The sequence below is a fragment of the Oncorhynchus masou genome, unplaced genomic scaffold, assembly GCF_036934945.1.
Source record: "Oncorhynchus masou masou isolate Uvic2021 unplaced genomic scaffold, UVic_Omas_1.1 unplaced_scaffold_1732, whole genome shotgun sequence".
Classification (NCBI taxonomy): domain Eukaryota; kingdom Metazoa; phylum Chordata; class Actinopteri; order Salmoniformes; family Salmonidae; genus Oncorhynchus; species Oncorhynchus masou.
Genome location: NW_027007463.1, coordinates 41,650 through 68,051, shown reverse-complemented (window position 1 = coordinate 68,051; position 26,402 = coordinate 41,650). Strand labels below are relative to the sequence as shown.

At 45.1% G+C, this 26,402-nt stretch overlaps 1 protein-coding gene across 1 annotated transcript in view; it reads left to right on the top strand.

Moving 5' to 3' along the window:
- Positions 1–25,553, top strand: part of LOC135532116 (TBC1 domain family member 30-like) — a 74,308-nt gene extending 48,755 nt beyond the window's left edge. Inside the window, exon 16 of the mRNA XM_064959741.1 lies at positions 25,425–25,553. Coding sequence (XP_064815813.1) covers positions 25,425–25,553 — 129 coding nt within the window. The remainder of the gene's footprint in view (positions 1–25,424) is intronic.
- Positions 25,554–26,402: the final 849 nt, after the last annotated feature.

Sequence of the window (26,402 nt, the reverse complement as noted above, 5' to 3'; positions counted from 1 at the left end):
GCTGTCTCTAGAGAGTTGAAAACACAGCAAGGTAGCACGTCCAGTGAACAGGTCAGGGTTCCATAGCCACAGGCAGAACAGTTGAAACTGGAGCAGCAGCACGGCCAGGTGGACTGGGGACACCAAGGAGTCATCATGCCAGGTAGTCCTGCGGAATGGTCCTAGGGCTCAGGTCCTCCGAGAGAAAGACAGAGAGAGAACTAGAGAGAGCATACTTAAATTCACACAGGACACCGGAGAAATACTCCAGATATAATAGACTGACCCTAGCCCCCGACACATAAACTACTGCAGCATAAATACTGGAGGCTGAGACAGGAGGGGTCAGGAGACGATACCCCCGGACAGGGCCAGGCAGGATATAACCCCACCCACTTTGCCAAAGCACAGCCCCCACACCACTTGAGGGATATCTTCAACCACCAACTTACCATCCTGAGACAAGGCCGAGTATAGCCCACGAAGATCTCCCCCACGGCACAAACCCAAGGGGGGCGCCAACCCAGACAGGAAGATCACGTCAGTGACTCAACCCACTCAAGTGACACACCCGTCCTAGGGATGGCATGAAAGAGCACCAGTAAGCCAGTGACTCAGCCCATGTAATAGGGTTGGAGGCAGAGAATCCCAGTGGAAAGAGGAGAACCAGCCAGGCAGATACAGCAAGGGCGGTTCGTTGCTCTAGTGCCTTTCTGTTCACCTTCCCACTCCTGGGCCAGACTACACTCAATCATATGACCCACTGAAGAGATGAGTCTTCAGTAAAGACTTAAAGGTTGAGACTGAGTCTGCGTCTCTCACATGGGTAGGCAGACCATTCCATAAAAATGGAGCTCTATAGGAGAAAGCCCTGCCTCCAGCTGTTTACTTAGAAATTCTAGGGACAATTAGGAGGCCTGCGTCTTGTGCCCGTAGCGTACGTGTAGGTATGTACGGCAGGACCAAATAGGAAAGATAGGAAGGAGCAAGCCTATGTAATGCTTTGTAGGTTAGCAGTGAAACCTTGAAATCAGCCCTTGCCTTGACAGGAAGCCAGTGTAGGGAGGCTCGCACTGGAGTAATATGATCAAATTTTTTGGTTCTAGTCACTAACTGAAGTTTATTTAGAGCTTTATCCGGGTATCTGGAAAGTAGAGCATTGCAGTAGTCTAACCTAGAAGTAACAAAAGCATGGATTAATTTTTCTGCGTAATTTTTTGACAGAAAGCTTCAGACTTTTGCATTGTTACGTAGATGGAAAAAAGCTGTCCTTGAAACAGTCTTGATATGTTCGTCAAAAGATAGATCAGGGTCCAGAGTAATGCCGAGGTCCTTCACAGTTTTATTTGAGACGACTGTACAACCATCAAGATTAATTGTCAGATCCAACAGAAGATCTCTTTGTGTCATGGGACGTAGAACAAGCATCTCTGTTTTGTCAGAATATAAAAGTAGAGCATTTGCCGCCATCCACTTCCTTATGTCTAAAACACAGGCTTCTAGGAGGGCAATTTTGGGGCTTCACCATGTTTCATTGAAATGTACAGCTGTGTGTCATCCGAATAGCAGTGAAAGTTAACATTATGTTTCTGAATGACATCACCAAGAGGTAAAATATATAGTGAAAACAATAGTGGTCCTGAAACAAAGCCTTGAGGAACACCGACATTTACAGTTGATTTGTCAGAGGACAAACCATCCACAGACAAACCAATATATATATAATAGTGGTCCTGAAACAAAGCCTTGAGGAACACCGACATTTACAGTTGATTTGTCAGAGGACAAACCATCCACAGACAAACCGATATATATATAATAGTGGTCCTGAAACAAAGCCTTGAGGAACACCGACATTTACAGTTGATTTGTCAGAGGACAAACCATCCACAGACAAACCGATATATATATAATAGTGGTCCTGAAACAAAGCCTTGAGGAACACCGACATTTACAGTTGATTTGTCAGAGGACAAACCATCCACAGACAAACCGATATATATATAATAGTGGTCCTGAAACAAAGCCTTGAGGAACACCGACATTTACAGTTGATTTGTCAGAGGACAAACCATCCACAGACAAACCGATATATATATAATAGTGGTCCTGAAACAAAGCCTTGAGGAACACCGACATTTACAGTTGATTTGTCAGAGGACAAACCATCCACAGACAAACCGATATATATATAATAGTGGTCCTGAAACAAAGCCTTGAGGAACACCGACATTTACAGTTGATTTGTCAGAGGACAAACCATCCACAGACAAACCGATATATATATAATAGTGGTCCTGAAACAGTGCCATGATGGGGTCGAAAACCAACCAAAACATTGTTTGTCTTCAGGAAGGCAGTGAGTTGCGCAACAGCTTTTCCTAACATGTTTGAGAGGAATGGGAGATTCGATATAGGCTGATTAGTTTTTTATGTTTTCTGGGTCAAGGTTTGGCTTTTTCAAGAGAGGCTTTATTACTGCCACTTTTAGTGAGTTTGGTGCACATCCGGTGGATAGAGAGATGTTTATTATGTTCAACATAGGAGGGCCAAGCACAGGAAGCAGCTCTTTCAGTAGTTTAGTTGGAATAGGGTCCAGTATGCAGCTTGAAGGTTTAGAGGCCATAATTATGTTCATCATTGTGTCAAGAGATATAATACTAAAACACTTGCGTGTCTCCCTTGATCCTAGGTCCTGACAGAGTTGTACAGACTCAAAACAACTGAGCTTTGGAGGAATACGCAGATTTAAAGAGGAGTCCGTAATTTGCTTTCTAAGGTTCATGATCTTTTCCTCAAAGAAGTTAATGAATTTATCACTAATGAAATGAAAGCCATCCTCTCTTGGGGAATACTGCTTTTCAGTTAGCTTTGCGACAGTATCAAAAATACATTTTGGATTGTACTTATTTTCCTCAATTAAGTTGGTAAAATAGGACGATTGAGCAGCAGTGAGGGCTCTTCGGTACTGCACGGTACTGTCTTTCCAAGCTCGTCGGAAGATTTCCAGTTTGGTGTGGCGCCATTTCCGTTCCAATTTTCTGGAAGCTTGCTTCAGCGCTCGGGTATTTTCTGTGTACCAGGGAGCTAGTTTCTTCTTTTTTGTTTTTAGGGGTCTGCATCAAGGGTATTGCGCAAGGTTAAATTGAATTCCACAGTTAGGTGGGTAACTGATTTTTGTCCTCTGGCGTCCATGGGTAGACAGAGGGAATCTGGAAGGACATCAAGGAATCTTTGTGTTGTCTGTGAATTTATAGCACGACTTTTGATGTTCCTTGGTTGGGGTCTGAGCAGATGTTTTTGTTGCAATTGCAAACGTAATAAAATGGTGGTCCGATAGTCCAGGATTATGAGGAAAAACATTAAGATCCACAACATTTATTCCACAGGACAGTGAGTAGGTCCAGGGACATGTTGGACAAAACCCACTGAGTCGACGATGGCTCCCAAAGCCTATTGGAGTGGGTCTGTGGATTTTTCTATGTGAATTTTAAACTCACCAAAAATTTGAATGTTATCTGCTATGACTACAAGGTCTGATAGGAATTCAGGGAACTCAATGAGGAATACTGTATATGGCCCAGGAGGCCTGTAAACAGTAGCTATAAAAAGTGATTGAGTAGGCTGCATAGATTTCATGACTAGAAGCTCAAAAGACGAAAATGCAGTCTTTTTTTTTGTAAATTGAAATTTGCTATCATAAATGTTAGCAACACCTCCGCCTTTGCGGGATGCACGGGGGGTATGGTCACTAGTGTAACCAGGAGGTGAGGCCTCATTTAACACAATCAATCAGGCCAATCACGTCAAGATTATGATCAGTGATTAGTTAATTGACTATAACTGCCTTGGAAGTAAGGGATCTAACATTAAGTTGCCCTATTTTGAGATGTGAGGTGTCACAATCTCTTTCAATAATGGCAAGAATGGAGGAGGTCTTTATCCTAGTGAGATTGCTAAAGCGAACACCTCCATGTTTAGTTTTGCCCAACCCAGGTCGAGGCACGGACATGGTCTCAATGAGGATTGCTGAGCTGACTACTGTACACTGACTGTGCTAGTGGCAGACTCCACTAAGCTGGCAGGCTTGCTAACAGCCTGCTGCCTGGCCTGCACCCTATCTCATTGTGGAGTTAGAGCCCTGTCTATGTTGGTAGATAAGATGAGAGCACCCCTCCAGCTAGGATGGAGTCTGTCACTCCTCAGCAGGCCAGGCTTGGTCCTGTTTGTGGGTGAGTCCCAGAAAGAGTGCCAATTATCTACAAATTCTATCTTTGGGTGGGGCAGAAAACAGTTTTCAACCAGCGATTGAGTTGTGAGACTCTGCTGTAGAGCTTATCACTCCCCCTAACTGGGAGGGGGCCAGAGACAATTACTCGATGCCGTCACATCTTTCTAGCTGATTTACACGCTGAAGCTATGTTGCGCTTGGTGATCTCTGACTGTTTCATCCCAACATCGTTGGTGCCGACGTGGATAACAATATCTCTATACTCTCTACACTCGCCAGTTTTAGCTTTAGCCAGCACCATCTTCAGATTAGCCTTAACGTCGGTAGCCCTGCCCGCTGGTAAACAGTGTATGATCGCTGGATGATTCGTTTTAAGTCTAATACTGCGGGTAATGGAGTCGCCAATGACTGACTAGGGTTTCAATTTGTCAGAGCTAATGGTGGGAAGCTTCGTCGTCTCAGACCCCGTAACGGGAGGAGTAGAGACCAGAGAAGGCTCGGCCTCTGACACCGACCCGTTGCTTAATGAGGAGAACCGGTTGAACGTTTCTGTTGGCTGAATGAGCGACACCGGTTGAGCGTTCCTACAGCATTTCCTTCCAGAAACCGTGAGAAAGTTGTCCGGCTGCGGGGACTGTGCCAGGGGATTTATACTACTATCTGTACTTACTGGTGGCACAGACGCTGTTTCATCCTTTCCTACACTGAAATGACCCTGCCTAACGATTGCGTCTGAAGCCAGGCTTGTAGCACAGCTATCCTCGCCGTAAGGCGAGTACAGCGACTGCAATTAGAAGGCATCATGTTAATGTTACTACTGAGCTTCGGCTGTTGGAGGTCCTGACGAACCATGTCCACATAAAGCGTTCAGAGTGAAAAAGTTGAATGAAAAAAAAGTTGAGCGAGTGGAAACAATAAAAATATAAAACGGTAATTAATAAAGTAAAAACTGTAAAGCTGGCAGTTAGCAAAGTAATGTTAGTAACAAACCTCACAGCAGCACGTAAACATGGGTAGAACTACTACCATCCTGTCTGACTGATGGGTAGAACTACTACCTCCCTGTCTCACTGATGGGTAGAACTACTACCACCCTGTCTGACTGATGGTAGAACTACTACCACCCTGTCTGACTGATGGTAGAACTACTACCACCCTGTCTGACTGATGGGTAGAACTACTACCACCCTGTCTGACTGATGGTAGAACTACTACCACCCTGTCTGACTGATGGGTAGAACTACTACCACCCTGTCTGACTGATGGGTAGAACTACTACCACCCTGTCTGACTGATGGGTAGAACTACTACCACCCTGTCTGACTGATGGGTAGAACTACTACCTCCCTGTCTGACTGATGGGTAGAACTACTACCACCCTGTCTGACTGATAGTAGAACTACTACCACCCTGTCTGACTGATGGGTAGAACTACTACCACCCTGTCTGACTGATGGGTAGAACTACTACCACCCTGTCTGACTGATGGGTAGAACTACTACCACCCTGTCTGACTGATGGTTAGAACTACTACCACCCTGTCTGACTGATGGGTAGAACTACTACCACCCTGTCTGACTGATGGGTAGAACTACTACCACCCTGTCTGACTGATGGGTAGAACTACTACCACCCTGTCTGACTGATGGGTAGAACTACTACCACCCTGTCTGACTGATGGTAGAACTACTACCACCCTGTCTGACTGATGGGTAGAACTACTACCACCCTGTCTGACTGATGGGTAGAACTACTACCACCCTGTCTGACTGATGGTAGAACTACTACCACCCTGTCTGACTGATGGTAGAACTACTACCACCCTGTCTGACTGATGGGTAGAACTACTACCACCCTGTCTGACTGATGATAGAACTACTACCACCCTGTCTGACTGATGGGTAGAACTACTACCACCCTGTCTGACTGATGGGTAGAACTACTACCACCCTGCCTGACTGATGATAGAACTACTACCACCCTGTCTGACTGATGGGTAGAACTACTACCACCCTGTCTGACTGATGGTAGAACTACTACCACCCTGTCTGACTGATGGGTAGAACTACTACCACCCTGTCTGACTGATGGGTAGAACTACTACCACCCTGTCTGACTGATGATAGAACTACTACCACCCTGTCTGACTGATGATAGAACTACTACCACCCTGTCTGACTGATGGGTAGAACTACTACCACCCTGTCTGACTGATGGTAGAACTACTACCACCCTGTCTGACTGATGGGTAGAACTACTACCACCCTGTCTGACTGATGGTAGAACTACTACCACCCTGTCTGACTGATGGTATAACTACTACCACCCTGTCTGACTGATGGGTAGAACTACTACCACCCTGTCTGACTGATGGTATAACTACTACCACCCTGTCTGACTGATGGTATAACTACTACCTCCCTGTCTGACTGATGGTATAACTACTACCACCCTGTCTGACTGATGATAGAACTACTACCACCCTGTCTGACTGATGGGTAGAACTACTACCACCCTGTCTGACTGATGGTATAACTACTACCACCCTGTCTGACTGATGGGTAGAACTACTACCACCCTGTCTGACTGATGGTAGAACTACTACCACCCTGTCTGACTGATGGTATAACTACTACCACCCTGTCTGACTGATGGGTAGAACTACTACCACCCTGTCTGACTGATGATAGAACTACTACCACCCTGTCTGACTGATGGTAGAACTACTACCACCCTGTCTGACTGATGGTAGAACTACTACCACCCTGTCTGACTGATGGTAGAACTACTACCACCCTGTCTGACTGATGGGTAGAACTACTACCACCCTGTCTGACTGATGGTATAACTACTACCACACTGTCTGACTGATGGTATAACTACTACCACCCTGTCTGACTGATGGTAGAACTACTACCACCCTGTCTGACTGATGGGTAGAACTACTACCACCCTGTCTGACTGATGGTATAACTACTACCACCCTGTCTGACTGATGGGTAGAACTACTACCACCCTGTCCGACTGATGGGTAGAACTACTACCACCCTGTCTGACTGATGGGTAGAACTACTACCACCCTGTCTGACTGATGGGTAGAACTACTACCACCCTGTCTGACTGATGGGTAGAACTACTACCACCCTGTCTGACTGATGGTATAACTACTACCACCCTGTCTGACTGATGGGTAGAACTACTACCACCCTGTCTGACTGATGGTAGAACTACTACCACCCTGTCTGACTGATGGTATAACTACTACCACCCTGTCTGACTGATGGGTAGAACTACTACCACCCTGTCTGACTGATGGTATAACTACTACCACCCTGTCTGACTAATGGTAGAACTACTACCACCCTGTCTGACTGATGGTATAACTACTACCACCCTGTCTGACTGATGGGTAGAACTACTACCACCCTGTCTGACTGATGGGTAGAACTACTACCACCCTGTCTGACTGATGGGTAGAACTACTACCACCCTGTCTGACTGATGGTAGAACTACTACCTCCCTGTCTGACTGATGGTAGAACTACTACCACCCTGTCTGACTGATGGTATAACTACTACCACCCTGTCTGACTGATGGTAGAACTACTACCACCCTGTCTGAATGATGGGTAGAACTACTACCTCCCTGTCTGACTGATGGTAGAACTACTACCTCCCTGTCTGACTGATGGGTAGAACTACTACCTCCCTGTCTGACTGATGGTATAACTACTACCACCCTGTCTGACTGATGGTAGAACTACTACCACCCTGTCTGACTGATGGTATAACTACTACCACCCTGTCTGACTGATGGTAGAACTACTACCTCCCTGTCTGACTGATGGTAGAACTACTACCTCCCTGTCTGACTGATGGGTAGATCTACTACCACCCTGTCTGACTGATGGTATAACTACTACCTCCCTGTCTGACTGATGGTAGAACTACTACCACCCTGTCTGACTGATGGTATAACTACTACCACCCTGTCTGACTGATGGTAGAACTACTACCACCCTGTCTGAATGATGGGTAGAACTACTACCTCCCTGTCTGACTGATGGTAGAACTACTACCTCCCTGTCTGACTGATGGGTAGAACTACTACCTCCCTGTCTGACTGATGGTATAACTACTACCTCCCTGTCTGACTGATGGTAGAACTACTACCACCCTGTCTGACTGATGGTATAACTACTACCACCCTGTCTGACTGATGGGTAGAACTACTACCTCCCTGTCTGACTGATGGTAGAACTACTACCTCCCTGTCTGACTGATGGGTAGAACTACTACCTCCCTGTCTGACTGATGGTATAACTACTACCTCCCTGTCTGACTGATGGTAGAACTACTACCACCCTGTCTGACTGATGGTATAACTACTACCACCCTGTCTGACTGATGGGTAGAACTACTACCACCCTGTCTGACTGATGGTAGAACTACTACCACCCTGTCTGACTGATGGTATAACTACTACCACCCTGTCTGACTGATGGGTAGAACTACTACCACCCTGTCTGACTGATGGTAGAACTACTACCACCCTGTCTGACTGATGGTATAACTACTACCACCCTGTCTGACTGATGGTAGAACTACTACCACCCTGTCTGACTGATGGTATAACTACTACCACCCTGTCTGACTGATGGTATAACTACTACCACCCTGTCTGACTGATGATAGAACTACTACCACCCTGTCTGACTGATGGGTATAACTACTACCACCCTGTCTGACTGATGGTAGAACTACTACCACCCTGTCTGACTGATGGGTAGAACTACTACCACCCTGTCTGACTGATGGGTAGAACTACTACCACCCTGTCTGACTGATGGTAGAACTACTACCACCCTGTCTGACTGATGGGTAGAACTACTACCACCCTGTCTGACTGATGGGTAGAACTACTACCACCCTGTCTGACTGATGGTAGAACTACTACCACCCTGTCCGACTGATGGGTAGAACTACTACCACCCTGTCTGACTGATGGGTAGAACTACTACCACCCTGTCTGACTGATGGTAGAACTACTACCACCCTGTCTGACTGATGGGTAGAACTACTACCACCCTGTCTGACTGATGGTAGAACTACTACCACCCTGTCTGACTGATGGTAGAACTACTACCACCCTGTCTGACTGATGGGTAGAACTACTACCACCCTGTCTGACTGATGGTAGAACTACTACCACCCTGTCTGACTGATGGGTAGAACTACTACCACCCTGTCTGACTGATGGTAGAACTACTACCACCCTGTCTGACTGATGGGTAGAACTACTACCACCCTGTCTGACTGATGGGTAGAACTACTACCACCCTGTCTGACTGATGGTAGAACTACTACCACCCTGTCTGACTGATGGGTAGAACTACTACCTCCCTGTCTGACTGATGGTATAACTACTACCACCCTGTCTGACTGATGGGTAGAACTACTACCACCCTGTCTGACTGATGGTAGAACTACTACCACCCTGTCTGACTGATGGGTAGAACTACTACCACCCTGTCTGACTGATGGGTAGAACTACTACCACCCTGTCTGACTGATGGTATAACTACTACCACCCTGTCTGACTGATGGTATAACTACTACCACCCTGTCTGACTGATGGTATAACTACTACCACCCTGTCTGACTGATGGGTAGAACTACTACCACCCTGTCTGACTGATGGGTAGAACTACTACCACCCTGTCTGACTGATGGGTAGAACTACTACCACCCTGTCTGACTGATGGGTATAACTACTACCACCCTGTCTGACTGATGGGTATAACTACTACCACCCTGTCTGACTGATGGGTAGAACTACTACCACCCTGTCTGACTGATGGTATAACTACTACCACCCTGTCTGACTGATGGGTAGAACTACTACCACCCTGTCTGACTGATGGGTAGAACTACTACCACCCTGTCTGACTGATGGGTAGAACTACTACCACCCTGTCTGACTGATGGGTAGAACTACTACCACCCTGTCTGACTGATGGGTAGAACTACTACCACCCTGTCTGACTGATGGGTAGAACTACTACCACCCTGTCTGACTGATGGTATAACTACTACCACCCTGTCTGACTGATGGGTATAACTACTACCACCCTGTCTGACTGATGGGTAGAACTACTACCACCCTGTCTGACTGATGGGTAGAACTACTACCACCCTGTCTGACTGATGATAGAACTACTACCACCCTGTCTGACTGATGGTAGAACTACTACCACCCTGTCTGACTGATGGGTAGAACTACTACCACCCTGTCTGACTGATGGTATAACTACTACCACCCTGTCTGACTGATGGGTATAACTACTACCACCCTGTCTGACTGATGGGTATAACTACTACCACCCTGTCTGACTGATGGTATAACTACTACCTCCCTGTCTGACTGATGGTATAACTACTACCACCCTGTCTGACTGATGGTAGAACTACTACCTCCCTGTCTGACTGATGGGTAGAACTACTACCACCCTGTCTGACTGATGGTATAACTACTACCACCCTGTCTGACTGATGGGTATAACTACTACCACCCTGTCTGACTGATGGGTAGAACTACTACCACCCTGTCTGACTGATGGTAGAACTACTACCACCCTGTCTGACTGATGGGTAGAACTACTACCACCCTGTCTGACTGATGGGTAGAACTACTACCACCCTGTCTGACTGATGGTAGAACTACTACCACCCTGTCCTCTTTCTGAGGATCTCTTCATCTCACTAACCTTGCCAGTCCGTCTGTTCTGTTCTGGAGGATTCTTTACTGAGATCTAATTAAACCATTAATCTGTTTCTAATCTGACTCACACAGCCCGAGATAGCTCCTTGCCAGTCACACACAGCCCGAGATAGCTCCTAGGCAATCCCGCACAGCTCTAGATAGCCCCTAGCCAGTCACACACAACCATAGATAGCTCCTAGGCAGTCACACACAACCCTAGATAGCTCCTAGGCAGTCCCGCACAGCCCTAGATTGCTCCTAGCCAGTCACACACAGCCCTACAGAGCTCCTAGCCAGTCCTACACAGCCCTACAGAGCCCCTAGCCAGTCCCACACAGCCCTACAGAGCCCCTAGCCAGTCACACACAGCCCTACAGAGCCCCTAGCCAGTCACACACAGCCCTACAGAGCCCCTAGCCAGTGAGACACAGCTCTACAGAGCTCCTAGCCAGCCAGACTCCCAGAGACAGCATCTAGCTAGTCACACAAACACACACACCCTTACATATTCCCACAACCCTGAGTGGCCCCTAGCCAGTCCCATCCAGTAAATATCCCGTAAAGACCTGACTCTGGAGGGGAGATGGTAACAGAGAGGCATCAGGAGTCTCATGGGAGAGCTGTCTCCAGCTGTTTCTCAAACATTTAACAAGACTCCTAGACACTCTCACATAGAGAGACATAGTGGCACGGAGGGATGCAGATATCTACAGGGAAGAGAGACTACACCCAGACCAGACATACATTACTGTGTTCTACTCTACTGTCTCCATACACTACTGTCTCCGTACATGACTTTGTTCTACACTACTGTCTCTGTACATTACTGTGTTCTACTCTACTGTCTCCATACATTACTGTGTTCTACACTACTGTCTCTGTACACTACTGTGTTCTACACTACTGTCTCCGTACATTGCTGTGTTCTACACTACTGTCTTTGTACATTACTTTGTTCTACACTACTGTCTCTGTACATTACTTTGTTCTACACTACTGTCTCTGTACATTACTTTGTTCTACACTACTGTCTCTGTACATCACTTTGTTCTACACTACTGTCTCTGTATATTACTGTGTTCTACACTACTGTCTTTGTACATTACTTTGTTCTACACTACTGTCTCTGTACATTACTGTGTTCTACTCTGTCTCCATACATTACTGTGTTCTACACTACTGTCTCTGTACACTACTGTGTTCTACACTACTGTCTCCGTACATTGCTGTGTTCTACACTACTGTCTCCATACATTACTGTTTTCTACACTAGTGTCTCCATACATTACTTTGTTCTACACTACTGTCTCCGTACATTACTGTGTTCTACACTACTGTCTCCATACATTACTGTGTTCTACACTAGTGTCTCCATACATTACTTTGTTCTACACTACTGTCTCCGTACATTACTGTGTTCTACACTACTGTCTCCGTACATTACTGTGTTCTACACTACTGTCTCCGTACATTACTGTGTTCTACACTACTGTCTCCGTACATTACTGTGTTCTACACTACTGTCTCCGTACATTACTGTGTTCTACACTACTGTCTCCGTACATTACTGTGTTCTACACTACTGCCTCCGTACATTACTGTGTTCTACACTACTGCCTCCATACATTACTGTGTTATACTGTCTCGTACATTGCTGTGTTCTACTCTACTGTCTCCGTACATTGCTGTGTTCTACACTATTGTCTACTGTGGATGTGTCTCAAATGGAACCCTACTCCATATATAGATCCCTATGGGCCCTGCCTAAATGTTGTGCACTACTAAGGGAATAGGGTGCCATTTTGATGTGAGGAGGAAGGGACTGGTGTCCCCTCAGCGCGTCTTGTGTTGTTTTTCCTCAGTGTGCGTACCAACACCACCACCAGTCTATCAGGGGATGCTGGTGGACAATGGGAGAATTGTTATAGAGGGGCTGGGTGTGGATTGGGGCTGGTCCCAAAAGGCAACCTATTCTCTATATAGTGCACTACTTTTGCCCAGGACCCATAGGGAATAGGATGCTATTTGTAGCAGGGGCTGGCTGCTGGCGGGACGGAGAGTGATGACGTCACAGCTCTTATAACAGACCACATGGACCTAATTAACACTACAGCCTCTCTGTCTGGACCAGGAGAAACAACAGACATTAAACACAGCTACAGACACTAACGACAGCCTCTCTGTCTGGGCCAGGAGAAACAACAGACTCTACAGACACTAACGACAGCCTCTCTGTCTGGGCCAGGAGAAACAACAGACTCTACAGACACTAATGACAGCCTCTCTGTCTGGACCAGGAGAAACAACAGACTCTACAGACACTAACGACAGCCTCTCTGTCTGGGCCAGGAGAAACAACAGACTCTACAGACACTAATGACAGCCTCTCTGTCTGGACCAGGAGAAACAACAGACTCTACAGACACTAACGACAGCCTCTCTGTCTGGGCCAGGAGAAACAACAGACTCTACAGACACTAATGACAGCCTCTCTGTCTGGACCAGGAGAAACAACAGACTCTACAGACACTAACGACAGCCTCTCTGTCTGGGCCAGGAGAAACAACAGACTCTACAGACACTAATGACAGCCTCTCTGTCTGGACCAGGAGAAACAACAGACTCTACAGACACTAACGACAGCCTCTCTGTCTGGACCAGGAGAAACAACAGACTCTACAGACACTAATGACAGCCTCTCTGTCTGGACCAGGAGAAACAACAGACTCTACAGACACTAATGACAGCCTCTCTGTCTGGACCAGGAGAAACAACAGACTCTACAGACACTAATGACAGCCTCTCTGTCTGGACCAGGAGAAACAACAGACCCTACAAACACAAACGACAGCCTCTCTGTCTGGTCCAGGAGAAACAACAGACATTAAACACAGCTACAGACCCTACAGACACTAATGACTCTTTGTCTGGACCAGGATGGACACTGACACAATAGACACTAACGACAGTCATTCTGTCTCTCTTGTTTGCAACAAGGCACTAAAGCACTACTGCAAAAAATGTGGCAAAGCAATACATTTTTTGTTCTGAATACAAACTGTTGTCTTTGGGGTAAATACAATACAACACCTTACTGAGTACCACTCCATATTTTCAAGGAAAGTGGTGGCTGCATCATGTTATGGGTATGCTTGTAATCGTTAAGGACTGGGGAGTTTTTCAGGATAAAAACAAAACGGAATTAAACTAAGCACATGAAAAATCCTAGAGGAAACTTGGTTCAGTCCACCAGACACTGGGAGATGAATGGCACCTTTCAGCAGGACAATAACCTGAAACACAAGGCCAAATCTACACTGGGAGATGAATGGCACCTTTCAGCAGGACAATAACCTGAAACACAAGGCCAAATCTACACTGGGAGATGAATGGCACCTTTCAGCAGGACAATAACCTGAAACACAAGGCCAAATCTACACTGGGAGATGAATGGCACCTTTCAGCAGGACAATAACCTGAAACACAAGGCCAAATCTACACTGGGAGATGAATGGCACCTTTCAGCAGGACAATAACCTGAAACACAAGGCCAAATCTACACTGGGAGATGAATGGCACCTTTCAGCAGGACAATAACCTGAAACACAAGGCCAAATCTACACTGGGGTAGTTTACAAATAAGACCATGAGTTACAATTTTACTTACATCTGCTTGAAAATATATGGCAAGACCATATATAAGACAATATAGTGTACCAGTCTGTCCACCATTCATAGTGACAATATAGTCTACCAGTCTGTCTATCCTGCCCTCTGTCCACCATTCATAGTGACAATATAGACTACCAGTCTGTCTATCCACCATTCATAGTGACTATATAGACTACCAGTCTGTCTATCCACCATTCATAGTAACAATATAGACTACCAGTCTGTCTATCCACCATTCATAGTAACAATATAGTCTACCAGTCTGTCTATCCTACCCTCTGTCCAACTTTCATAGTGACAATATAGACTACCAGTCTGTCTATCCACCATTAATAAAAAACAATATAGTCTACCAGTCTGTCTATCCTGCCCTCTGTCCAACTGTCATAGTAACAATATAGACTACCAGTCTGCCCTCTGTCCACCATTCATAGTAACAATATAGACTACCAGTCTATCTATCCACCATTCATAGTGACTATATAGACTACCAGTCTGTCCCCTGTCCACCATTCATAGTAACAATATAGACTACCAGTCTGTCTATCCACCATTCATAGTGACTATATAGACTACCAGTCTGTCCCCTGTCCACCATTCATAGTGACAATATAGACTACCAGTCTGCCCTCTGTCCACCATTCATAGTAACAATATAGACTACCAGTCTGTCTATCCACCATTCATAGTGACAATATAGTCTACCAGTCTGTCTATCCTGCCCTCTGTCCACCATTCATAGTAACAATATAGACTACAAGTCTGCCCTCTGTCCACCATTCATAGTAACAATATAGACTACCAGTCTGTCTGTCCACCATTCATAGTAACAATATAGACTACCAGTCTGTCTATCCACCATTCATAGTGACAATATAGTCTACCAGTCTGTCTATCCTGCCCTCTGTCCACCATTCATAGTAACAATATAGACTACAAGTCTGTCTATCCACCATTCATAGAAACAATATATTCTACCAGTCTGTCTGTCCACCATTCATAGTAACAGTGTAGACCACCAGTCTGTCTATCCACCATTCATAGTAACAATATAGACTACCAGTCTGTCTATCCTGCCCTCTCTCCACCATATCCTACAACACTACAATACAATGAATGTTGTTTTCAAGTGAGTATAAAATTCTACTTTAGGAGGCAGTTAAAATGCCATCAATAACATCTACTAAACATGTGTATGAGACCAATAACATCTACTAAACATGTGTATGAGACCAATGCCATGTACTAAACATGTGTATGAGACCAATAACATCTACTAAACATGTGTATGAGACCAATAACATCTACTAAACATGTGTATGAGACCAATAACATCTACTAAACATGTGTATGAGACCAATAACATCTACTAAACATGTGTATGAGACCAATAACATCTACTAAACATGTGTATGAGACCAATAACATCTACTAAACATGTGTATGAGACCAATAACATCTACTAAACATGTGTATGAGACCAATGCCATGTACTAAACATGTGTATGAGACCAATAACATCTACTAAACATGTGTATGAGACCAATGCCATGTACTAAACATGTGTATGAGACCAATGCCATCTACTAAACATGTGTATGAGACCAATGCCATCTACTAAACATGTGTATGAGACCAATGCCATGTACTAAACATGTGTATGAGACCAATGCCATGTACTAAACATGTGTATGAGACCAATGCCATGTACTAAACATGTGTATGAGACCAATGCCATGTACTAAACATGTGTATGAGACCAATGCCATGTACTAAACATGTGTATGAGACCAATGCCATCTACTAAACATGTGTATGAGACCAATAACATATACTAAACATGTGTATGAGACCAATGCCATCTACTAAACATGTGTATGAGACCAATAACATCTACTAAACATGTGTATGAGACCAATGCCATCTACTAAACATGTGTATGAGACCAATAACATATACTAAACATGTGTATGAGACCAATAACATCTACTAAACATGTGTATGAGACCAATAACATCTACTAAACATGTGTATGAGACCAATGCCATCTACTAAACATGTGTATGAGACCAATAACATCTACTAAACATGTGTATGAGACCAATGCCATCTACTAAACATGTGTATGAGACCAATAACATCTACTAAACATGTGTATGAGACCAATAACATCTACTAAACATGTGTATGAGACCAATGCCATGTACTAAACATGTGTATGAGACCAATAACATTTCCTAAACATGTGTATGAGACCAATAACATCTACTAAACATGTGTATGAGACCAATAACATCTACTAAACATGTGTATGAGACCAATAACATCTACTAAACATGTGTATGAGACCAATAACATCTACTAAACATGTGTATGAGACCAATAACATCTACTAAACATGTGTATGAGACCAATAACATCTACTAAACATGTGTATGAGACCAATGCCATGTACTAAACATGTGTATGAGACCAATGCCATGTACTAAACATGTGTATGAGACCAATGCCATGTACTAAACATGTGTATGAGACCAATGCCATCTACTAAACATGTGTATGAGACCAATAACATATACTAAACATGTGTATGAGACCAATAACATCTACTAAACATGTGTATGAGACCAATAACATCTACTAAACATGTGTATGAGACCAATGCCATCTACTAAACATGTGTATGAGACCAATAACATATACTAAACATGTGTATGAGACCAATAACATCTACTAAACATGTGTATGAGACCAATAACATCTACTAAACATGTGTATGAGACCAATGCCATCTACTAAACATGTGTATGAGACCAATAACATCTACTAAACATGTGTATGAGACCAATGCCATCTACTAAACATGTGTATGAGACCAATAACATCTACTAAACATGTGTATGAGACCAATAACATCTACTAAACATGTGTATGAGACCAATGCCATGTACTAAACATGTGTATGAGACCAATAACATTTCCTAAACATGTGTATGAGACCAATAACATCTACTAAACATGTGTATGAGACCAATAACATCTACTAAACATGTGTATGAGACCAATAACATCTACTAAACATGTGTATGAGACCAATAACATCTACTAAACATGTGTATGAGACCAATAACATCTACTAAACATGTGTATGAGACCAATAACATCTACTAAACATGTGTATGAGACCAATAACATACCTACAGACTGTCATCATGTCATCACAGCCTTTTACCTACAGACTGTCATCACAGCCTTTTACCTGCAGACTGTCATCACAGCCTTTTACCTGCAGACTGTCATCACAGCCTTTTACCTGCAGACTGTCATCACAGCCTTTTACCTGCAGACTGTCATCATGTCATTACAGCCTTTTACCTGCAGACTGTCATCACAGCCTTTTACCTGCAGACTGTCATCACAGCCTTTTACCTGCTGACTGTCATCACAGCCTTTTACCTGCAGACTGTCATCACAGCCTTTTACCTGCAGACTGTCATCACAGCCTTTTACCTGCAGACTGTCATCATGTCATCACAGCCTTTTACCTGTAGACTGTCATCACAGCCTTTTACCTGCAGACTGTCATCACAGCCTTTTACCTGCTGACTGTCATCACAGCCTTTTACCTGCTGACTGTCATCACAGCCTTTTACCTGCAGACTGTCATCACAGCCTTTTACCTGCAGACTGTCATCACAGCCTTTTACCTGCAGACTGTCATCACAGCCTTTTACCTGCAGACTGTCATCACAGCCTTTTACCTGCAGACTGTCATCATGTCATCACAGCCTTTTACCTGTAGACTGTCATCACAGCCTTTTACCTGCAGACTGTCATCATGTCATCACAGCCTTTACCTGCAGACTGTCATCATGTCATCACAGCCTTTTACCTGCAGACTGTCATCATGTCATCACAGCCTTTTACCTGCAGACTGTCATCACAGCCTTTTATCTGCAGACTGTCATCACAGCCTTTTACCTGCAGACTGTCATCACAGCCTTTTACCTGCAGACTGTCATCATGTCATCACAGCCTTTTACCTGCAGACTGTCATCACAGCCTTTTACCTGCAGACTGTCATCACAGCCTTTTACCTGCAGACTGTCATCACAGCCTTTTACCTGCAGACTGTCATCACAGCCTTTTACCTGCAGACTGTCATCACAGGCTTTTACCTGCAGACTGTCATCACAGCCCTTTACCTGCAGACTGTCATCACAGCCTTTTACCTGCAGACTGTCATCACAGCCTTTTACCTACAGACTGTCATCACAGCCTTTTACCTGCAGACTGTCATCACAGCCTTTTACCTGCAGACTGTCATCACAGCCTTTTACCTACAGACTGTCATCACAGCCTTTTACATGTAGACTGTCATCACAGCCTTTTACCTGCAGACTGTCATCACAGCCTTTTACCTGCAGACTGTCATCACAGCCTTTTACCTGCAGACTGTCATCATGTCATCACAGCCTTTTAACTGCAGACTGTCATCACAGCCTTTTACCTGCAGACTGTCATCACAGCCTTTTACCTGCAGACTGTCATCACAGCCTTTTACCTGTAGACTGTCATCACAGCCTTTTACCTGCAGACTGTCATCACAGCCTTTTACCTGCAGACTGTCATCACAGCCTTTTACCTGTAGACTGTCATCACAGCCTTTTACCTGCAGACTGTCATCACAGCCTTTTACCTGCAGACTGTCATCACAGCCTTTTACCTGCAGACTGTCATCATGTCATCACAGCCTTTTACCTGCAGACTGTCATCACAGCCTTTTACCTGCAGACTGTCATCACAGCCTTTTACCTGCAGACTGTCATCACAGCCTTTTACCTGCAGACTGTCATCACAGCCTTTTACCTGCAGACTGTCATCATGTCATCACAGCCTTTTACCTGCAGACTGTCATCACAGCCTTTTACCTGCAGACTGTCATCACAGCCTTTTACCTGCAGACTGTCATCACAGCCTTTTACCTGCAGACTGTCATCACAGCCTTTTACCTGCAGACTGTCATCATGTCATCACAGCCTTTTAACTGCAGACTGTCATCACAGCCTTTTACCTGCAGACTGTCATCATGTCATCACAGTCTTTTACCTGTAGACTGTCATCACAGCCTTAAACCTGCAGACTGTCATCACAGCCTTTTACCTGCAGACTGTCATCACAGCCTTTTACCTGCAGACTGTCATCACAGCCTTTTACCCGCAGACTGTCATCACAGCCTTTTACCTGCAGACTGTCATCACAGCCTTTTACCTGCAGACTGTCATCATGTCATCACAGCCTTTTACCTGCAGACTGTCATCACAGCCTTTTACCTGCAGACTGTCATCACAGCCTTTTACCTGCAGACTGTCATCACAGCCTTTTACCTGTAGACTGTCATCACAGCCTTTTACCTGCAGACTGTCATCACAGCCTTTTACCTGCAGACTGTCATCACAGCCTTTTACCTGCAGACTGTCATCACAGCCTTTTACCTGCAGACTGTCATCACAGCCTTTTACCTGCAGACTGTCATCATGTCATCACAGCCTTTTACCTGTAGACTGTCATCACAGCCTTTTACCTGCAGACTGTCATCATGTCATCACAGCCTTTTACCTGCAGACTGTCATCATGTCATCACAGCCTTTTACCTGCAGACTGTCATCATGTCATCACAGCCTTTTACCTGCAGACTGTCATCACAGCCTTTTATCTGCAGACTGTCATCACAGCCTTTTACCTGCAGACTGTCATCACAGCCTTTTACCTGCAGACTGTCATCATGTCATCACAGCCTTTTACCTGCAGACTGTCATCACAGCCTTTTACCTGCAGACTGTCATCACAGCCTTTTACCTGCAGACTGTCATCACAGCCTTTTACCTGCAGACTGTCATCACAGCCTTTTACCTGCAGACTGTCATCACAGGCTTTTACCTGCAGACTGTCATCACAGCCCTTTACCTGCAGACTGTCATCACAGCCTTTTACCTGCAGACTGTCATCACAGCCTTTTACCTACAGACTGTCATCACAGCCTTTTACCTGCAGACTGTCATCACAGCCTTTTACCTGCAGACTGTCATCACAGCCTTTTACCTACAGACTGTCATCACAGCCTTTTACATGTAGACTGTCATCACAGCCTTTTACCTGCAGACTGTCATCACAGCCTTTTACCTGCAGACTGTCATCACAGCCTTTTACCTGCAGACTGTCATCATGTCATCACAGCCTTTTAACTGCAGACTGTCATCACAGCCTTTTACCTGCAGACTGTCATCACAGCCTTTTACCTGCAGACTGTCATCACAGCCTTTTACCTGTAGACTGTCATCACAGCCTTTTACCTGCAGACTGTCATCACAGCCTTTTACCTGCAGACTGTCATCACAGCCTTTTACCTGTAGACTGTCATCACAGCCTTTTACCTGCAGACTGTCATCACAGCCTTTTACCTGCAGACTGTCATCACAGCCTTTTACCTGCAGACTGTCATCATGTCATCACAGCCTTTTACCTGCAGACTGTCATCACAGCCTTTTACCTGCAGACTGTCATCACAGCCTTTTAGCTGCAGACTGTCATCACAGCCTTTACCTGCAGACTGTCATCACAGCCTTTTACCTGCAGACTGTCATCATGTCATCACAGCCTTTTACCTGCAGACTGTCATCACAGCCTTTTACCTGCAGACTGTCATCACAGCCTTTTACCTGCAGACTGTCATCACAGCCTTTTACCTGCAGACTGTCATCACAGCCTTTTACCTGCAGACTGTCATCATGTCATCACAGCCTTTTAACTGCAGACTGTCATCACAGCCTTTTACCTGCAGACTGTCATCACAGCCTTTTACCTGCAGACTGTCATCATGTCATCACAGTCTTTTACCTGTAGACTGTCATCACAGCCTTTTACCTGCAGACTGTCATCACAGCCTTTTACCTGCAGACTGTCATCACAGCCTTTTACCTGCAGACTGTCATCACAGCCTTTTACCCGCAGACTGTCATCACAGCCTTTTACCTGCAGACTGTCATCACAGCCTTTTACCTGCAGACTGTCATCATGTCATCACAGCCTTTTACCTGCAGACTGTCATCACAGCCTTTTACCTGCAGACTGTCATCACAGCCTTTTACCTGCAGACTGTCATCACAGCCTTTACCTGTAGACTGTCATCACAGCCTTTTACCTGCAGACTGTCATCACAGCCTTTTACCTGCAGACTGTCATCACAGCCTTTTACCTGCAGACTGTCATCATGTCATCACAGCCTTTAACTGCAGACTGTCATCACAGCCTTTTACCTGCAGACTGTCATCATGTCATCACAGCCTTTTACCTGCAGACTGTCATCACAGCCTTTTACCTGCAGACTGTCATCACAGCCTTTTACCTGCAGACTGTCATCACAGCCTTTTACCTGCAGACTGTCATCACAGCCTTTTACCTGCAGACTGTCATCACAGCCTTTTACCTGCAGACTGTCATCATGTCATCACAGCCTTTTAACTGCAGACTGTCATCACAGCCTTTTACCTGCAGACTGTCATCATGTCATCACAGCCTTTTACCTGCAGACTGTCATCACAGCCTTTTACCTGCAGACTGTCATCACAGCCTTTTACCTGCAGACTGTCATCATGTCATCACAGCCTTTTACCTGCAGACTGTCATCACAGCCTTTTACCTGCAGACTGTCATCATGTCATCACAGCCTTTTAACTGCAGACTGTCATCACAGCCTTTTACCTGCAGACTGTCATCATGTTATCACAGCCTTTTAACTGCAGACTGTCATCACAGCCTTTTACCTGCAGACTGTCATCACAGCCTTTTAACTGCAGACTGTCATCACAGCCTTTTACCTGCTGACTGTCATCATGTCATCAGTCTTTTACCTGTAGACTGTCATCACAGCCTTTTACCTGCAGACTGTCATCACAGCCTTTTACCTGCAGACTGTCATCACAGCCTTTTACCTGCAGACTGTCATCACAGCCTTTTACCCGCAGACTGTCATCACAGCCTTTTACCTGCAGACTGTCATCACAGCCTTTTACCTGCAGACTGTCATCATGTCATCACAGCCTTTTACCTGCAGACTGTCATCACAGCCTTTTACCTGTAGACTGTCATCACAGCCTTTTACCTGCAGACTGTCATCACAGCCTTTTACCTACAGACTGTCATCACAGCCTTTTACCTACAGACTGTCATCATGTCATCACAGCCTTTAACCTGCAGACTGTCATCATGTCATCACAGCCTTTTACCTACAGACTGTCATCATGTCATCACAGCCTTTTACCTGCAGACTGTCATCACAGCCTTTTACCTGCAGACTGTCATCACAGCCTTTTACCTGCAGACTGTCATCACAGCCTTTTACCTGCTGACTGTCATCACAGCCTTTTACCTGCTGACTGTCATCACAGCCTTTTACCTGCTGACTGTCATCACAGCCTTTTACCTGCTGACTGTCATCACAGCCTTTTACCTGCAGACTGTCATCACAGCCTTTTACCTGCAGACTGTCATCACAGCCTTTTACCTACAGACTGCCATCACAGCCTTTTACCTGCAGACTGTCATCATGTCATCACAGCCTTTTACCTGCAGACTGTCATCACAGCCTTTTACCTGCAGACTGTCATCACAGCCTTTTACCTGCAGACTGTCATCACAGCCTTTTACCTGCAGACTGTCATCACAGCCTTTTACCTGCAAACTGTCATCACAGCCTTTTACCTGCAGACTGTCATCACAGCCTTTTACCTGCAGACTGTCATCACAGCCTTTTACCTGCAGACTGTCATCACAGCCTTTTACCTACAGACTGTCATCACAGCCTTTTACCTGCAGACTGTCATCATGTCATCACAGCCTTTTACCTGCAGACTGTCATCACAGCCTTTTACCTGCAGACTGTCATCACAGCCTTTTACCTGCAGACTGTCATCACAGCCTTTTACCTGCAGACTGTCATCACAGCCTTTTACCTGCAGACTGTCATCACAGCCTTTTACCTGCAGACTGTCATCACAGCCTTTTACCTGTAGACTGTCATCACAGCCTTTTACCTGTAGACTGTCATCACAGCCTTTTACCTGTAGACTGTCATCATGTCATCACAGCCTTTTACCTGCAGACTGTCATCACAGCCTTTTACCTGCTGACTGTCATCATGTCATCACAGCCTTTTACCTGTAGACTGTCATCACAGCCTTTTACCTGTAAACTGTCATCACAGCCTTTTACCTGCAGACTGTCATCACAGCCTTTTACCTGCAGACTGTCATCACAGCCTTTTACCTACAGACTGTCATCACAGCCTTTTATCTACAGACTGTCATCACAGCCTTTTGTCTGCAGACTGTCATCATGTCATCACAGCCTTTTACCTGCAGACTGTCATCACAGCCTTTTACCTGCAGACTGTCATCATGTCATCACAGCCTTTTACCTGCAGACTGTCATCATGTCATCACAGCCTTTTACCTGCAGACTGTCATCACAGCCTTTTACCTGTAGACTGTCATCACAGCCTTTTACCTGCAGACTGTCATCACAGCCTTTTACCTGCAGACTGTCATCATGTCATCAAAGCCTTTTATATGTAGACTGTCATCACAGCCTTTTACCTGTAGACTGTCATCACAGCCTTTTACCTGCAGACTGTCATCACAGCCTTTTACCTGCAGACTGTCATCACAGCCTTTTACCTGCAGACTGTCATCACAGCCTTTTACCTGCAGACTGTCATCACAGCCTTTTACCTGTAGACTGTCATCACAGCCTTTTACCTGCAGACTGTCATCACAGCCTTTTATCTGCAGACTGTCATCACAGCCTTTTACCTGCAGACTGTCATCACAGCCTTTTATCTGCAGACTGTCATCACAGCCTTTTACCTGTAGACTGTCATCACAGTCTTTTACCTGTAGACTGTCATCACAGCCTTTTACCTGCAGACTGTCATCACAGCCTTTTACCTGCAGACTGTCATCACAGCCTTTTACCTGCAGACTGTCATCACAGCCTTTTACCTGCAGACTGTCATCACAGCCTTTTAACTGCAGACTGTCATCACAGCCTTTTACCTGCAGACTGTCATCACAGCCTTTTACCTGCAGACTGTCATCACAGCCTTTTACCTGCAGACTGTCATCACAGCCTTTTACCTGCTGACTGTCATCACAGCCTTTTACCTGCAGACTGTCATCACAGCCTTTTATCTGAAGACTGTCATCACAGCCTTTTATCTGCAGACTGTCATCACAGCCCTTTACCTGCAGACTGTCATCACAGCCTTTTACCTGCAGACTGTCATCATGTCAACACAGCCTTTTATCTACAGACTGTCATCACAGCCTTTTACCTGCAGACTGTCATCATGTCAACACAGCCTTTTATCTACAGACTGTCATCACAGCCTTTTATCTACAGACTGTCATCACAGCCTTTTACCTGCAGACTGTCATCACAGCCTTTTACCTGCAGACTGTCATCACAGCCTTTTACCTGCAGACTGTCATCACAGCCTTTTACCTGCAGACTGTCATCACAGCCTTTTACCTGCAGACTGTCATCACAGCCTTTTACCTACAGACTGTCATCACAGCCTTTTACCTGCAGACTGTCATCATGTCATCACAGTCTTTTACCTGTAGACTGTCATCATGTCATCACAGCCTTTTACCTGCAGACTGTCATCATGTCATCACAGCCTTTTATCTACAGACTGTCATCACAGTCTTTTACCTGTAGACTGTCATCACAGCCTTTTACCTGCAGACTGTCATCACAGCCTTTTACCTGCAGACTGTCATCACAGCCTTTTACCTGCAGACTGTCATCACAGCCTTTTACCTGCAGACTGTCATCACAGACTTTTAACTGTTGGAGATTGCCAAGCCTTCGCTGGGCCTACAAGGTACAAATCCAAACCATGATATTAAAGTTCCCGTAGACATCATGCTTGTTTATTGGTTGTGTGGTGCATTGGCACAGAAACCTGTTGGTGGGGAAATTCTTTGCATATATTTAATTTAATTCTAAATATGGCATCAATGTTGGAAATCAGATTTTTCCCCTAGCTGATCATTGATCATAGTGTAATGAAACAAGCAGGAAGCGAACCCTCAACCTTCAAAATTCAGCCTGAAGCAACAATTACACCAAAATACCCGCAGCCCCTGTTTGAGGTTCTCGCCACAATCCAGGCCCCCTCCGTAAGAGACCGACGGTGGCCAATTTGTGAGGAGGATCAGAAACTGACTGGGTCCAGGCCCCCTCAGTGGGAGGTCAAAAGTGGCCAATTTGTGAGGAGGATCAGAGTCCGGGAAGCACTGAAGCATTGTGCTTTTTATGAGTCAATGCAGGAAAAATGGAAGTTAAACAGGTGTGGTCTATAAAAATGACTTGTTTGTTCTTTTGTTTGCAAGGTTAGGCCTCCCAGATTATTTGACATTGCCTGTAGCCTAAATGTGTGTGTAAAATGCTATTATACATTTGTTTGGCTGGGTCTTGAGAACCAGTCTGCTACAATTAGATATGGCCTACATACAATTCACTATAGGTACTCAGAAACAATCAGAAACAATCAGAAACAATCTCAGAAATATTAAACCCTATTTGGGTTTAGAGACATTAGTGTCTAGGAGACAGGGAGAGGGACTGAGGTTGGGTCTATAGACTAGTGTCTAGAAGGAGACAGGGAGAGGGGCTGAGGTTGGGTCTATAGAC